General features: G+C 43.5%; 1 protein-coding gene across 1 annotated transcript in view; it reads left to right on the forward strand.

The window, feature by feature from the left end:
* TCERG1L (transcription elongation regulator 1 like) overlaps positions 1 to 18,143 on the forward strand; it is a 240,357-nt gene that overhangs the window by 184,712 nt on the left and 37,502 nt on the right. The window contains exon 7 of the mRNA XM_006136638.5: positions 6,659 to 6,750. Within this exon, the coding sequence (XP_006136700.3) occupies positions 6,659 to 6,750 (92 nt within the window). The remainder of the gene's footprint in view (positions 1 to 6,658; positions 6,751 to 18,143) is intronic.

The following is an 18,143-nucleotide window of genomic DNA, read 5'->3' on the forward strand; positions in this document are numbered from 1 at the left end:
ACAGCATCACACTGTTGGCTCATATTCAACTTGTGGTCCACTATGACCCCTAGATCCCTTTCCGCCATGCTCCTTCCTAGACAGTCGCTTCTCATCTTGTATGTATAGAACTGATTGTTCCTTTCTAAGTGGAGCACTATGCATTTCTCTTTATTAAACCTCATCCTGTTTACCTCTGACCATTTCTCTAACTTGCTAAGGTCATTTTGAATTATGTCCCTATCCTCCAAAGAAGTTGCAACCCCACCCAGTTTGGTATCATCTGCAAACTTAATAAGCGTACTCTCTATCCCAATATCTACACCATTGATGAAGATATTGAACAGTACGGATCCCAAAAGAGACCCTTGCGGAACTCCCTTTCCAGCAGGATTTAGCACCGTTAACAACAACTCTCTGACTACGGTTATCCAGCCAATTATGCACCCACCTTATCGTGGCCCTATCTAAGTTATATTTGCCTAGTTTATCAATAAGAATATCATGCGAGACTGTATCAAATGCCTTACTAAAGTCTAGATATATGACATCCACCGCTTCTCCCTTATCCACAAGGCTCGTTATCCTATCAAAGAAAGCTATCAGATTAGTTTGGCATGACTTGTTCTTCACAAACCCATGCTGGCTATTCCCTATCACTTTATTACCTTCTAAGTGTTTGCATATGATTTCCTTAATTACCTGCTCCATTATCTTCTCTGGGACAGACGTTAAACTGACCGGTCTGTAGTTTCCTGGGTTGTTCTTATTCCCCTTTTTATAGATGGGCACAATATTTGCCCTTTTCCAGTCTTCTGGAATCTCCCCTGTCTGCCATGATTTTTCAAAAATCATAGCTAAAGGCTCAGAAACCTCCTCTATCAGCTCCATGAGTATCCTGGGATGCATTTCATCAGGACCTGGTGACTTGCTGACATCTAACTTTCCTAAGTGATTTTTAACTTGTTCTTTGTGTATCCTATCTTCTAAACTTACCCTCTCTCTCCTTGTATTCACTACGTTAGGCACACCTCCAGACTTCTCGGTGAAGACCGAAACAAAGAAGTCATTGAGCATCTCATTTCCAAGTTTCCTGTTACTGCTTCTCCCTCCTCACTAAGCAGTGGGCCTACCCTGTCCTTGGTCTTCCTCTTGCTTTTAATGTATTTATAAAAGGTCTTCTTGTTTCCCTTTATGCCTGTAGCTAGTTTGATCTTATTTTGTGCCTCTGCCTTTCTAATCTTGCCCCTGCATTCCCATGTTGCTTGCCTATATTCATCCTTTGTTATTTGTCCTAGTTTCCATTTTTTATATGACTCCTTTTTTATTTTGAGATCATGCAAGATTTCCTTGTTAAACCAAGCTGGTCTTTTGCCATATTTTCTATCTTTCTGTCCATGGAGCCATGTAGTCTAGACATACCCTAGGTGTGTGGGTTACACGATCATAGCATCTCTTTCCTTCATTCCATTCATTTCTTTAAACTGCTGGTATAAATTGATTTTTTTAACCCTTAAAATGTGTATTATCTATAGCTTTCTAGATTATGGGATAAATACGTGTTTAAATGCAATTTTCAAATAGTTAACATGTCTACATTTGTCAGGCTCCCAGTTGGTAGCATAAGAACTGTTGTCAGACACACAGCTGGTGGAGGACCACTCTCAACAGCATTATCATTGACCAAAGTAATGCAAAATTATCTAAAAATAGGTACCTAGTTATGACTGAATTATGAACTTATGCAGAGCAGTCTCAACTTCTCTGATGCGTGACTTCGAGCAGCTCCAGTTGCTTACAATGGAGACTGCTTCCTGCAACCACTGGCTCTTCACTGCCCAACCAAAGTGTTTTGCAGTCAACCCAAGACACAAACAACATCCCTTCCTTTCTAGACTTTTCCTCTCACCTGTTCAAATATGCAAGTTTGCTTTGCCCCTCATGTTTTGTGAGAACATTGCCCTCTAAGCTGGCCTTCTGGTTTGCCATCTGATCCAATTCCTGATCAAACCCTTCCTTCCTTCCTTCCTTCCTTCCTTCCTTCCTTCCTTCCTTCCTTCCTTCCTTCCTTCCTTCCTTCCTTCCTTCCTTCCTTCCTCTGTATGTCTACACTGCAGAGTTTTGTTGGAAAAATAACTGTTTTTCTGACAAAACATGAGTTACGTCCACAGTGCAATCACATTCTTTTGAAAGTAAATTGAAAGAACAGAAGGGTTTTTCTGGCATTGGTAATCCTCTTTCTATGAGGAAGAAGCCTTTTTCTGAAAGAGGTCTTTTGGAAAAAGATATGTGAGGATGGGGAGGAGGATTTTTTTCGAAAGAAGAGGCTTCCACGAAATAAAACAGGTGCCCTGGTGGCCACTCCATCCAAATTAATAAGAACTCTATAGTTCCTGTCTCCTGTTAAAGTCATAGTCACCCTGGACAAACCTTGTGGCAGGAAGGCAACCTGAGAGCAGCACCTCACCACATTGTTCTCCCTGCCACAGGCCTTGGCACCAATGGCAGAGCCACAAGCCCCTCTACACTTCACTGGCCCTCGCAGGGAGCAGCCCCAGGGGTCCCAGGACTCATCAAGGGGTACCAAGAGGAGGGCACCCTCCTTGTCTGGAGCAGAGATCCTGTCCCTCCTCGATCTGTGGTGCAAGGAAGAGACATTGCAGGATCTCCGCTCCAAGCAGCACAATGCCAGTTTTTTTGGAGTGCATGGCCGAGTCCCTGGTAGAGTGCAGCCCCCCCCCCCCCCAGACCTTGGAACAGGTCTAGAGTAATGTTAATGAGCTCCACCAGGGGTATGGCAGGGCCTGAGAGCGCAGATCACACTCAGGGGCAGGACCCCACACCTGCCCCTATTACCAGGAGCTGCACCAGATCCTGAGGGGTGGGAAAATGTCTTCCCCACCCATCATGGTGGACTTCGGCCTCCAAACCCCCATCATCGCCCAGCTGGAGGTCACAGCGGAAGAGAAGGAGAAGGAGGAGGAGGAGGAGGAGGAGGAGGAGGAGGAGGAGGATACGGACACCGTCACCCTGTCCGAGGAGCCGGTTCCTGTCAGCCAGGACATCTCCCAGTCCTCGTAGGATGCCGGGGAGAGATCTTCAGGTATGTAGCCTTAGTTTGTCATGCACACAAGGCAGGGGAGGCTGGCACAGAAGGTGTGGGTTCAAGTGTCCCTCAGGCTGCTCAGGATGGATATTGTGCTGCAGTCCTCACACATGGAACCACGTTCAGTTTTAGTGTATGCCATGCGGATACAGCAGACAGCCCTTAAGCATGGGTGAGATCCTGCTGCCAGGCTCAGGGGAGGTTACAGAAGTCCAGCCACTGGGGTGGGACTTCCAGAACCTGCTATGGCTGGAAGCAGACTAGCCACGAGGGCTCAGGCACGACCCCAGACACACCAAGGAGTGCCACACACAGCATGCCAGAATTCTTGCTCATACGAGGCAGCAACCGCTCCCTTGGGCAGTGCTGCAAGCCTCAGATATGTGTGCAGACCCAGGGAGGGCCAAGCTGCTCCTGGCACCTCTGCTATCCATGAGGGGATCCCACTGTAGACGAACACTTCCCTTGACTGCTTGTCTGTAGGTTGGGAAGCGGGGTGGGAAGAGGGCAGCATGACCCGCTGTGCAGACCACACGTGGCCTTGCTCCCAGGATATCCCCCTCCTCTTCCCTGAGAACTGATGGGCACTGCTCACAGAGGAGGGCACGGCCTCAGAGACAGTGTGTGCATGGATGAATGACTGCTTCTCCCTCTTTGTGTTCTCCATAGTCGGACCAGCCAGGACTGAGGGGCGAGCCACACAACCAGAACCAGCCGCCAGAACCCCGGGGACACAAAAGCATTCCAGGGTCCAGGAAGCCCTCAGATGCCAGCATGTCAGCATCCTGCATGACATGCAGCAGACCCTGGTCCAGAAGATCCACAAGGACTCAGAGTGATGGAACCGTGCATGGGACCAGCTCATGCAGTGGTGCGATAACATGTGTGCCATCATATCATACATGATGGCTCACCCATCTGCTGTTGATGCTCCTTGCTACCATCCTCCTGCCCCCCCATGTCCATTCCCTCTCCATCTTCCCCCATGCAATGCCTGTGCTCCCTCCCCAAGTGATGCCTATGCCCTCTCTCCCTGCTCCCCTGCCAACTCTGACCACACTCGAGCCCTGCCTCCTGCCCACCCCACTGGGGTCTCAACCCACCAAACCCCAACTACGACGAGGTCCCTGCACCCGAGGTGGCACATTTAGCTGCCACCCTCCCCCTCCATGTTATGAGCACCTCTCCCCCTGCCCACCTTTTTTTAATGAAAGATAAATACAGACTTCGTTTTTTCAAAACCAAACAGGTATCTTTATTCTGATGTCAGGGAAGGGGCGAAGGGAGGGGTTGTGGTGGGAAGGCATAGGGCTGCCAGCCAGAAGCCCCTAGGATAGAGGCCCTGGGAAGAGTTACTTGGGTACTTGAGCGAAAATCTCCCTCAGAGCCTCCTGGATGCACAACCCAGCCTGATGGGCCTGTTGGGTGGCAACTGCTGGAAGGCTTGGTGTCTGCTCCCCACCTCAGGAGGAAGGCCTCCCTCTTCTTCTCCATAATATTGTGGAGGACACAACATGCTGTGATCACCTTGGAGATGTAGGTCCTATCTATGGCTCCAGCACAATTCAGGAAACCCAGGGTGGCAAATCCGGCCACGATCAGGTCCAGGTCTCCCAGGCGGATGACCCTCCTCAGCAGAATCAAGATGATGGCATCTGCAGAAGGAAACAAACAAATACACAAAACAGAGGATGAGACAGGGAGTGCCTGAGCCCTTGGGGGATGCCCGCCCCCCATCTTCTTCTCTCCACCAAACAACCCAGGAGCCACTCCCTATGAGGCCGCCTCTCCTCCCCCCCCCCCCCAGCAACAGGGCTGTTTGAGGGCAGAACAGCCCCCCATCCCTCTTTCCCTAGGGTCCCCCTTTTCCAGGACTTCCCATCCCCTGTGAAGGGACTGCAGCCTGAGAGTGCTTTACCTCTGTGAGGGTATGTCTACACTAGCCCCCTAGTTTGAACTAGCGAGGCTAATGTAAGCATTCGAAGTTGCAAATGAAGCCCGGAATTTAAATATTCCGGGCTTTATTTGCATCTTCCCATCTGGGCATCATTTTTAAAGCCCCTTTGTCTGAATTAACTGCCCGCGGCTACACGCGGCAGTCAGACGTTAACTCAAACTAAGTCCTTAGTTCGAGTTAACTGTTACACCTCGTGGAATGAGGTGTAACAGTTAACTCGAACTAAGGACTTAGTTCGAGTTAATATCTGACTGCCACATTTAGCCACGGGCAGTTAGTTCGGACTAAGGGGATTTAAAAATGGTGCCCGGATGGGAAGATGCAAATAAAGCCTGGGATATTTAAATCCCGGGCTTCATTTGCAACTTCGAATGCCTACATTAGCCTCCCAAGTTCAAACTAGGGGGCTAGTGTAGACATTTCCTGAGGAAGGCCCCGATGGTGGACTTCTTCATGCCAATCTGGTTGTCCACCGACTGGTAGCTGTCAGGGGTGATGAGCTTCCAGAGGGCAATTGCGACCCACTTATCCAGGGGGATGGTGGGCCGCATGTGGGTGTCATGTCTCCGGAGCACAGGGGTTAGCCAGGCACGTGACTCCAAAAAGGTGATCTTCTGCATATGGAAGTTTTGGAGCCATTGTTGATCGTCCTATTGCTCCAGAACCCGCCGGTCCCACCAGTCGGAACTGGTGTCCAGCCTCCAGAAATGCCTCTCCACAGTGGTTTTGGTTGCCAGAGTGTAGCTCCCACACCCAGCGAGAGGGTCCCCAGAATGAGCTCAGGGTTGAGCTCAGTCAGGACCAGGAAGGCAGCTGGCACAAAGTGCTGCAAACACTGCAGCATGGCCGTGTGAGGCCATTGCATGTGATAGGGCAGCTCCAGTGCCATGGCACCAAGAGAAAAGCTGTGGCATCCAAAAAAGCAGGGCAACCACAGCAGGTACTATGAGAGCTTTGCTGTCCCTTGAAGAGGTAGGTAAGCAAGCATGCAGCAGAAGCAGAGGAACAGCTGTCCAGGGAATGTCTTTAAGCACGTGTCTCTGCAAGGCTCTGGCATAAGCACTTGGAAGCAACTAGTGACCTAAAGCTCTGCCTGAAGTGGTTCTGGGTGGCCTTTTATGCTAATTTCCAATCAATCTGGACCCTCTCTTTCGAAAAATCACATCGCTTTTTTGATGCGCTTTTGTGTGTGGACACACTCTTTCGGAAGAAGTTTTTTCAGAAGATCTCTTCTGAGAAAAGCTTCTTCCAAAAGAAGCCTGCAGTCTAGATGTAGCTTCTCTCTCTCGCTCTCTCTCTTCCCCCCTACATAACTTATGGTGAAATGTGCAAAATTGTACAGTGTTTCAACGAATTATCACCTGTGCTATATGGAAGACTGTATCTCTCCAGCTTTGCATACATAACATTCCAAATAGGGCAGTGTTTATATTCTTTCCAATCTAACCCCCTTCTTCCCACCGGTTTAGAAGTAGATGGTTGTCTATGTGGCCTCTAATGGAATAAAGATGATTTAATAATCCTCCTCAAGTACAAATGAGGTTGTTTGCATAATAGTAGCACTCATGAGCATTAGTTTCACATGCTGACTATTTTTTCTGTCTTTCTATGTCAAGGATCATCACCCTTTAAAACTAGTAAATGACGATGACAGTACATCAAATGGCAACAAGCCTGTGGCATCTACTCCTGTACCAGGATCACCATGGTAAGCACATTCTGGAAAATAGTAACAAAACCTCAATGTCATTGTTATTGCCAAATATGTATTATTGGTCCATTTCTTTATAATTTCAGAGTAGCAACAGTAATACAATTCTGGGTTTTTAACAACATTGTCCTATTTTCTTTTACAAAGATGACATTGTAGATTTACATCACTAGTCATATAATTTCACAAAACAATAGAACATAGCCATATGTACAGTCTAAGACAGCTATTTTTGTAAGACAACCAATACAAGTTTGAAATCAATTGTTATCTGCAAAATGTCGGTGCAGCAAGAAATGCTATTGATTATTTAGAGCCTGATTATCCTCATCTTCCAGAGACTTCAGTGGGATTTGAAGAAACTCATTGTCTTGCAGATTTATAATAGGTCTCAGGCCATATTTACGAGTAAGTTGTGTTCTATGTGCTTGTTTTCCTGGCCAAATCCCATTTTGGGTAATTACATCTGCCTAAATAAAACTCCTCAGTGGTCTGAAATGGACAAAGATAATTCTTCACTTTCTGTCTTAAACTGTCAGTGTGTGTGTGTAAGTGTGTGTTTTCTTTACCCCAGAAGGTAATTTTAGTAACAGAAGTGGTCCCTGTTGTTTTTCATCTGTATGCAGAGAATTTTGGAATCTCTGGAAAAAAGGTCCTATGTAACTATCTATAGGTATAATGAATTACTATATTGTGTCTTACCGCAAACCAACTTGTTGGTGACCTCTGTTTTAAGATACTTGATAACCACTCCTCTTCATGACATCTGCTACTATGTAAAAAATGTGATAGCTGGGGAGCTGTAACCATTTAAATTCAACAGCATCATGAGCCATTTATAACATCTCTTAGTGGTCCTTTCTTGTACAGTAGAGTCTGTAATCAACAGGAAACTTGCAAAAGGAATTTACAGCATTCCGACATATGTAGCAGCCTAAGTGGAATGGTGAAGGACCATTCAGCACATCAATTGAAATTGCACCTTTTTTGGGGTCCAAATTTGTAATACCCTTGCTCATAATGAGTATTAACTTACTTTTCTAAGATTGCCAGAGATTATTTGATGAGCAAGACATTACTCAAAGGGGATAATGGTATCACAATCTGATCCTTTTTATTAAGTCCCAGGATGACTAGACCCTATTACTGACAGTTGTCCATTGCTCTGATGTGACAATACCCAAAATGCACCATGCTGATACCCTCAGATCTACCATGAATCACACTGGAAGATGGAGCATGCCTGTGGGGGTCTTCTAATTAATATGCACCCTTTGGGATATAAAATAGTTCTTTAAAGAGCAAATTTACAAAGCAATTCTAAATGGCTAAATAAATTAATACATTCAACGCAAGCCTGGAATTTACCTCAACCCCTCTCCACCTATAGGTTGGCTCCATGCTTCTGCAGAATTCCATGGTTGATGTGACATCACTAGGTGTATGCTGGGGTGTCATACTGGAGAAACCTGAGTGGGGCTGGAGGTTGTGCCACTTAAAACAAACCAAAAGGTGAGTTTTCAATTGTTAATGTGCTGCCAGCCCTTCTTAGCCTTGTAGGGCTTTCAGCACATAGTACCAAGGGTAATGGAATGAAGCTAATTCTGAGCCCTATCCTGCATTTCTTATTGAGGCAAAACAGTTGCAAAGCAGGGTGAAGCCCTCCATTGGCTGATCACCTGAAAAGAAGGAAAATAAGTCACATGTTTTGCTTTTAAGTAACATTCATGTATATAGGTTGTAATGGGGATATTTAAAATCTATGGAATCCCATTAATCTGCTTCATATACAATGTGCTATATTTAAAACATTTAAATAAATGTAGTTCCTCTGTATTTCCAGTGAAATGACCAATTTTACAACATTAAATATTTTACTTTGAATTTAAACATATGTATAATACACATAATCGAATAACGAAATAAATGAGAAGAATATGAGTTGACGTTAACATCCCATTATGGTGAATAAGAGTAAGCTGTTGTTGAAGGCAATCTGTGCACAGACTTGGGCAGAGAATACAGCATTGGTTTACACGAGACTCACGTTTGGAATTTTATACACCTCACAACTTTAAGGGCTAACCTTTTAGGGCCAAATTCACTAGTTCACTCTGGCTGCTTTGCACTGAATGGACAACAAAGTTTAGCAGGTGAACTAAGATGGGTTTACAATAATTTTTTGTCATCAAAGTGACTCATAGACTTTAAGGTCAGAAGGGACCATTATGATCATCTAGTCTGACCCCCTGCACAATCCAGGCCACAGAATCTCACCCACCCTCTCCTAGAATAATCCTCTCACCTATATCTCAGATATTGAAGCCCTCAAATGGTTTAAGGACCCCAAGATGCAGAGAATCCTCCAGCAAGTGATCTGTGCCTCATGCTACAGAGGAAGGCGAAAAACCTCCAGGGCCTCTGCCAATCTACCCTGAAGGAAAATTCCTTCCCTGACCCCAAATATAGTAATCAGATGAAGCCTGAGCACGTGGGCAAGACTCACCAGCCAGACACCCAGGAAAAAGTTCTCTATAGTAACTCATATCATCCCACCATGGGCCTATTTACCACTGATAGTGAAAGGTCAATTAGTTGCCAAGATCATGTTATCCCATCAAACCATCCCCTTCATAAACCCATCTAGCTTTATCTTGAAGCCAGATAGGTCTTTTGCCCCCACTACTTCCCTTGGAACTTCACTCATCTAATGGTTAGAAACCTTTGTCTAATTTCGAGTCTAAACTTCCTAATAGCCAGTTTATATCCATTTGTTCCTGTGTCCACATTGGTATTAAGCTTAAATAATTCCTCTCCCTCCCTGGTATTTATCCCTCTCAGGGTATGTCTACACTACAAAGTTAATTCGAAATAAAAGCAGTTATTTCGAATTAAATTTAATAGCGTCTATATAGGCAAACCGCTATTTCAAAATAAATTTGAAATAGTGGAGCCCTTATTTCAAATTTGGTAAACCTCATTCTACGAAGAGTAACACCAAATTTGAAACAGCTATGTGCTGTGTAGACATTTCATTAGAAATAGGGGGCCTCCAGCCCTTCCCAGGGTATGTCTACACTACCCCCCTAGTTCGAACTAGGGGGGTAATGTATGCATACCGAACTTGCTAATGAAGCCCGGGATTTGAATTTCCACGAGGCGTACAGATAGTTCGGATTAGGAAGCCTAATCTGAACTATCTAGTCCGTGCCGCGTGTAGCCGCGCGGCACGGGGTTCGCACTAGCCGGCTTTTAAAAATGGCGGCGCCGGCTTTATGCTAATGAAGCCCGGGAAATTCAAATCCCGGGCTTCATTAGCAAGTTCGGTATGCATACATTACCCCCCTAGTTCGAACTAGGGGGGTAGTGTAGACATACCCCCAGAGAGCCCTGGTGGCCACTCTGGGCACAACCAGGAAAACTTACTCTTCTCTTCCCCAGCCCTGGAGCCATTAAAGGGGTAGACTCTAGCCACAGTGCCTGTGCCAGACCCAAGCCTGCCAGCCCAGAGCCAGCAGTGGCCACCGGGCCCCTGACCCAGTGGCCCCAAAACATGAGCCAGCAAGCCACTGGCAGCCAGCCCTCCACCACTCCCCAAGAGTAGTCTGCCAGCTCCCAGGAGCCTGACAGGGGCAGGAGAAGGTGGGTGCTTTCCTGGTCCAGGGTAGAGATCATGGACCTTATTCAGGTTTGGGGGGGATGCCCCCAACTTTCACGATCTCCACACTAGATGGAGGAATGCGGCCATCTATGGCAGGATAGCTGCCAGCGTGGCCACCAAAGGCCACATGGGAACCCGGAGCAGGTTAGTATGAAAGTCAAGTTGGTCTGGCGAGACCCCCAACCCTGAGCCCTGAGCTTTCCCTCCCCTTTCTTTCCCTTGCTTCCCCCTTCCAGCTCCCTCCTCCCAGGTTTCCCCCTCCCCTCTTTCACCCTCTGTCTCCCCCTCTTCCACCTCCTTTTCCCAGTCTCCCCAGAGGTTCAACCCACCCCCCCAGTTTTGTTCAATAAACCCAGTTTGTATTTTTGAACATACATGTCTTTTATTTGACATCAGGAAGGAGGGCTAGGGAGGGGTAAGTGGAAGGATATGAGGGAGGAATGGGGCACGAGCCCCCAGTGGAGAGGACTGGGGAGGCTTTAAGGGCTCCTTGGGGTGGACGCTCTCCCTGAGGACCTCCTGGATCCTGACAGCCCCCTGATGGACTACCCAGATGGCAGCCTGCAGCAAGTGCAGCCAGGCTGATGTCAACAACCCCACGAGATGCACCGGCGTGCCCAGGGGCAGGTCTGGCTCCATGTGGCCGAGTGCTGTGGTGTCCCGAATGCAGGCACTCAGGGCACTCCAAAACAGGACTGCTTTGCTGCCCCTCATCGAGGAAGACAAGCAAGCGAGGAATCCTGAGAACTGTCTGTCTGGGGTGGGGGTCCTTTTAAGCACAGAGCTCATTTAACCTCAGGCAGCAGCCCCACACACTAAGTCCTAAACTGATGCCCTGCCGGCACTGGTTCCGGCCAACCTTAACTTCAGTTCAGGGTCCACTAAGTGTGGACGTGCTATTTCGAAATAGCAAAATGCTATTTTGAAATAGTTTTTGTGTATAGATGCATTATTTCGAATTAGCTTAATTCAAATAACTATTTCGAATTAAGTTAATTTGAAATAGCACTGTAGTGTAGACATACCCTAATATATTTAAAGAGAGCAATCATGTCTCCCCTCAGCTTTATTTTGGTTAAGGTAAACAAGCCAAGCTCCTTGAGTCTCCTTTGATAAGACAGGTTTTCCATTCCTCGGATCATCCTAGTGGCCCTTCTTTGTACCTGTTTCAATTTAACCAATAATTCCCCATTTGGTACTGTATCAAATGCCCTACTGAAATTGAGGTAGATTAGATCCACTGCATTTCCTTTATCTAAAAAATCTGTTACTTTCTCAAAGAAGGAGATCAGGTTGGTTTGGCACGATCTACCTTTTGTAAAATCATGTTGTAATTTGTCCCAATTACCGTTAACCTCAATGTCCCTAACTACTTTCTCCTTCACATTTTTTTACAAGACCTTGCATACTACAGATGTCAAACTAACAGGCCTGTAGTTATCCGAGTCACTTTTTTTCCCTTTCTTAAAAATAGGAACTATGTTAGCAATTCTCCAGTCAAATGGTACAACCTCGGAATTTAGAGATTTATTAAAAAATTTTGCTAATGGACTTGCAATTTCATGTGCCAGTTCCTTTAATATTCTTGGATGAAGATTATTTGGGTCCCCCCGATTTACTCCCATTAAACTGTTTGAGTTTGGCTTTTACCTCAGATATGGTAATATCTACCTCAATATCCTTATTCCCATTTGTTATATTTCCATTATCCCTAAGCTCTTCATTAGCCTCATTAAAGACTGAAGCAAAGTATTTGTTTAGATATTGGGCCATGCCTAGATTATCCTTAACCTCCACTCCATCCTCAGTGATTAGTGGTCCCATTTCTTTTTTTGTTTTGTTTTTGGTTTTTTTCCCTATATATATGGCTATAAAACCTTTTACTATTGGCTTTAATTCCCTTTGCAAGGTCCAAACTTTATATGTCTTTTAGCCTTTCTCACTTTGTCCCTACATGCTCTAACCTCAATAAGGTAGCTTTCTTTACTGATCCTTCCCATTTTCCACTCCTTATATGCCTTCTGGTTTTTTTAATCACCTCTCTGAGATGCTTGCTCATGCAGGTTGGTCTAAAACACCTGCCTATAAATTTCCCCCCCCTTTCTTGGGATACAGGCTTTTGATAGCTTCTGCAATTGTAACTTAAAATAATCCCAGGCCTCTTCCACCTTTAGATCCATAAATTCTTTAGTCCGATCTAGTTCCCTAACTAATTTCCTTAATTTATTAAAGTTAGCCCTTTTGAAATCAAAAACGTTAGTCTCAGATTTATTTTTGTTTATCCTTCCATTTAGTCTGAACTGAATTAGCTCATGATCACTCGAGCCAAGGTTGTCCCCTACAAACGTTTCATCTATGAGGTCCTCACTACTCATCAAAACCAAATCTAAAATGGCATCTCCACTTGTTGGTTCAGCAACTACTTGATGAAAGAATTCATCAGCTCTCGCATCTAAGAAAATCTGAGTCCTATTATTATTACTTGCACTGCCTATATCTGGAAAATTGAAGTTTCCCATGATTACGCAGTTTCCATTAGTATTTACTTCATTAAAAACATTAAAGAGGTCTCTATCCATATCCAAATTAGATCCCAGTGGTCTATAACACACCCTAAGCACTATCCCTGGGGAGGATATAATAGGTTTCTTCCCCAATGTGGTTTTTGCCCAGACAGACTCTTTCTTCTCCATTCCATCACTTTTTATTTCTTTGCAATCTACCTCATCATTGATATACAATGCTGCTCTGCCACCTTTACCTTTATTTCTGTCTTTCCTAAACAGTACATATCCTTCAATACCTGTACTCCAGTCATGCCTAGTATTCTACCATGTTTCTGTTATTCCTATAGTATCTGGTTTCACTTCCTGGACCAATAGCTGTAGTTCCTCCATTTTGTTACCTAGGCTCCTCGCATTAGTGTACAAACATCTTAATTTTTGCTGTTTGGCCTCACTCACATTCTTTACCCAATTTGGCCCAGACATTGTACCTCCAATATGACCTATTAGACTAGTATCCATTCTACACTTCCTCCTTATGTCCATTTTCCTACCCCTAGCTATATCCTTTCTTATTTCGTTTTCCTCCCTCTCAATGCTAAAATCTGGCATAGAGATTACCTGGACATCTCCCAACCATCTCCCCCAGATTCCTAGTTTAAAGCTCTCTTAATAAGCTGTGCCAGCCTCCATCCTAGAAGTCTATTTCCCTCCCTACTTAGGTGAAGTCCATCCTGAGAGAACAGGCCCGTCCATGAATGCCTCCCAGTGGCCATATATCCCAAAGCCCTCCTTATAGCACCACTGTCTGAGCCATCTATTGAGCATCATAATCCTGTCACACCTTAGTTGCCCTTCTCCAGGAACAGGCAGAATCACACTAAAGATCACCTGAGCCTCAATTTCCTTAAGAGTCTTCCCCAGCTTGGCATAGTCTCCCTTGATTCATTCCAGCGAGAATCTAGCCATATCATTTGTTCCTACATGAAGGATGATCAATGGATTCTTTCCTGCTCCCTTTAGGCTCCTCTTCAACCTCACTTCTACATCCCGTATCTTAGCACCTGGCAGACAGCACACCCTTCTATTTTCTGCATCAGCTCTAGTTACAGGCCTGTCTATTCTTCTCAATAAGGAGTCCCCAATCACATAGACCTGCCTTTTCCTGGTGACAGTCAAATTCTCTGGTCTATCTCTTGTTTCCTCTAGTTGCAAATTCTTTTCACTTCTATTTTCCCTTGTAATCCTCTTCAACCCATCCAGTATCCTCCTGGTGCTCATTATTGGTGTTGTCTCCATCGACTCTTCCTCTTTATCTAAGGGACTAACCACTCTTCTCTTCTTCCTTGCCCTTCTATCTTCAGTGGTTACCTGCTGCGCCCCTTCTTCATTCTTCAACTCCGCACACCTGTTCTTGAGCTCTATTTCTCCTGCACTGGCCCATCTTTTCCTCTGCCTGGTTCTCTTAGTCATATGCTTCCACTGTCCATTTTGATCCTGCTTCCATTTGCATGTCTAAGCTTTCCCCTTCAGCCACCTCATGCCTTTGCTCCATCATCTGCTCGAACCCCCTTCTAAACTTGACCAGAGTTTCCACCTGCATCTCCAATCCTCAGATCTTTTCTTCCATCAGCTCTATCAGGCGGCACTTCATTCAAACAAAACTCCTTAAAGGTACCCCCTGTACATACCACAGCTGCCACATCCAATCATCCTCCTTGTGTCCTCTACTGCTTGGGTCATGGCCACTACTGCCTCTGTGTTTACCAGCCTTCTCTCCTAAATCCTGTTAGTCAGGCGAACACAAAAACAAACCAAAACACCTCCCCCACAGCAAAAACAAACCCCAAATGAGTCCCACAATCCAAACTCCCCTTACAAACTCCCACTCAAACTCCCCTGTTTACAACTCTGTTTACTGGCTCCTGTGCCACTGCAGCTGTCTGTGAAACAGATTGGACATAAGCTGTGAGTCCTGAGCTTAAATCTTTTCATGAAAGCTTTAGATTTTGGTAGATAATTTTGTTTCAAGTGCTGAATCCTATGGGAAATTCATCAATCATGGAATCACAGAAAATGGAGGACATGTTTCATGTCCTCAAAAAAAGCAAATTGTAACTATTCATGGCTATATTCCCTTTTCTTCAGACAGCAATTACAAATAGCTCTGAGAAATAAGAACTTATTTTATCAGTCCCAGTGGGATGATAATCATGAAGCCAACCAATAACAATTTAAATGTTAACAATAACTATTTCAGTGATGCATTGCAACTAAAATGGCCCACTAATTTACTTTTCCATAGATACCATATTAATGAGAGATGGAAAACTACTGCTTGGCCCCATCATGCATCCCCTGTTACCCTATGCCATGTTTATGTTTCCAATGGTTTTTCTAGTCTAAAAGGCGCCAACATGTTAGACTCCCATCACCTCTCACTATGGATGACTTTTCCATAGCCTACCAGACTCTTTATTATTAAGAATTTTTGCCTAATTTTTTCAACTAGGATTTTTGCTTCCTTAATTTCATTACATTTATCCTAGAGAGAATTTCCAATCTGAATGGGATTTGCCATGGGAAGAGGACAAAAGTAAAGTTTAGCTGCTAAGGTCATAATACTGAGAAGGCTTATCTTTATTCACTGAGTAGATGTATTGATTTCATTAGGACAATTAACAGTGCATTAAGTTCAGGAAGGGTTTTCAGGACCTGAAATGGAAGGGGAGCAGAGAGAGAGATGGGAGAAACAGTCAGTGGGGTACAGCAGACCATGGGACAAAGAGGAAGATGAAGAAAGGAGAGCCAAAAGGGAGGGGAGTGCTTCTACATTTTCCTTCTTCCCAGGTTGATTGACCCATGATGCTATCAAAAGGACTGCCTCACATGAGGCAGCTTAAGCACCAGACTATTATTTATTGCTCAGAGGAGATCATATATTAATGAGATCTGAACACTAATATCTGACTAAAAAGCCAAAGAATTTAAGGACTTCACAACTCATAAACATTTCTTGGCCTCTAGCTGATGAATAAATTAAAATAAAAAGGAGAGATTACAGCTGAGCAATAATTAGCCCAATTTGTTTATTTGACAAAAAAGATTCTCAGAAATATTAGTTAAGTGCCCAAGTACCACATAAATACGTTATATGATACACTAAGGTTATTTTGTTATATATTTAAATGTCATTATTTTAGTTAGAAAATAAATTCAGTATAAAAAGCTTATCATAGCATCATCTGTACTTTTAATTTGTGATCTGTGACTGAAATCCAAATACCATATTTTCCCTTTTGTATAATGAAATTTTTATTATGCCAGAGATGTATAGGTAACATATAATGTGAGGAAAGGGGATACTAATTTTAAATTAAATGTCAAATTGGGATAGTTATGGAAAAAATGAAAGGCTTCATGAGGTACCTGCCATTTGGAGATATTTTTATAGCCCTCCAGAGATGTTTATTTTGTCTTTCAATCAGGTGTGAAAATGTACCATTTCCCTTTTAGCAATCACCTTGTTTTTATTAGATAAATTCTGAGGCTCTCGATGGCTTAGAAGTACATTTTGAAATAACGAATACATTTTCAGCCTCAAATGTGGTCTTCTATCACCAAAGTGATAGAAACTGTAAGTGAGAGCAGAGACTTTGTACGTGTTCATGGGAGAAATCACTATTAAATTATTAAAGAGCGGCATCAACAGCTTTTTTGAAAATAGACTTGTTCTCATCTCCTCCTGGCCAGAGATGCCAACATGTGCAATTGTCAGAGAACTTAGACTGTCCTAAATGTGTATGAATGCATGAGTGTGGCACTAATAATATATTGACTTCCTGCTTTTGCAGCACACCATAAGCTCCATGTAGTACTCCTATGGGGACAAATTCTGCAAAAGGACAGAATGAGCTCAATTGACACTAAAGCTAACTATAGTTGAGAGTGTTCAGCATTTTTCAAGAGGCATGCACCATCTCACATGATTTGGCCCATTTTCTGCAGAGTTAGATAAAGGGAGAAATGTAACCATATTATTAAATAAATCAGTTAACTGATTACTCCCTTCTTCTGCCTAAACATCAGCTTTTATGAAGTCCACTAGTAGGACTGTGCTATTTATGATAGTTTGGTTTCTTGTTCCTAAAGTCTTCCATCAACTTTATCCTGATCTATTGTGAGGCAAAATCTATTGCTTGGTAATTTTTTATTTGATTAACAGCATTTGTGTTAGAACTGAGAACACTAGCTCTGAGACACCATGTACAAAATTATTACCACATAAAAAATAGGGCAGCCATTCTGGGATGCTGTTTTCAGAGTTAAATTATTTGTACATTATACTAATAGGAAAATTATTAAAATATTTATCATGTCCCCACTATATATTTTAGTTCCAAAGGTATAGAGGACTTACATTAGATTTAATTATAATTGAGAATTCAACAGTTTTGTGTTCACTTTCATCTTTCTCTTCTACCTTGGGAATGCATATAACTTACAGAGCCTCTTAATTACTTTTAACTTCATATCCAATATTACACTTCTTGCCTCTGTTTTCTGTACTATACGCTCTCCCTTTGGTCACTCTAAAGGTTATATATTTCTTCTTATGGGGACAGGCAATCAATAGTGCTCTCTTACTATTAATTCACAGAAAACTTCAAATTATCCCGTAATAGTACTTCGCATTTATATATCACTTTTCATAGTCTTAGTCTTTTACACAGAACAGATTTCTTTTTAAGCATGCCTTTCTGCAAGATCTATTTCCCTGTGCCATTGAGAACTGTGAAATGGTTGCACGCTTGGATTAATAAACTCAGTTCCTGATAGGTGGTTCTGATTCAAGGAAGTCAGGAGCTGGCCCTTTATATATATTTTAGAATGGCACAGTGCATATGTGTTGTATATTAGTTTTCTTAAGTATGCGTGAAGTATAGACTTCAGATGAATGTCCTAGATTTCTGTAAAAACTGTATGTTTAGTCAAACACATGTAGATTTTCTTGACTATCCATCCTTGTGATATAATACCTATTATTTTACTGTTTAAAAAAATTGAATGCAAGGAACTAAGCTAATGCAATGCTGAGGTTGACATTTAAATGGTACAAGTCAGAAAATTCTGGTTTATATAGCATGGCTTGATCACAGTGCATATTTGATCCAAAGCCAAATGAAATCAGTGGGAGGATGTTTGTTGATTTCAGTGGACTTTGG

This window comes from Pelodiscus sinensis, chromosome 8, assembly GCF_052426305.1.
Source record: "Pelodiscus sinensis isolate ZL-2025 chromosome 8, ASM5242630v1, whole genome shotgun sequence".
In the NCBI taxonomy this organism is placed as follows: domain Eukaryota; kingdom Metazoa; phylum Chordata; order Testudines; family Trionychidae; genus Pelodiscus; species Pelodiscus sinensis.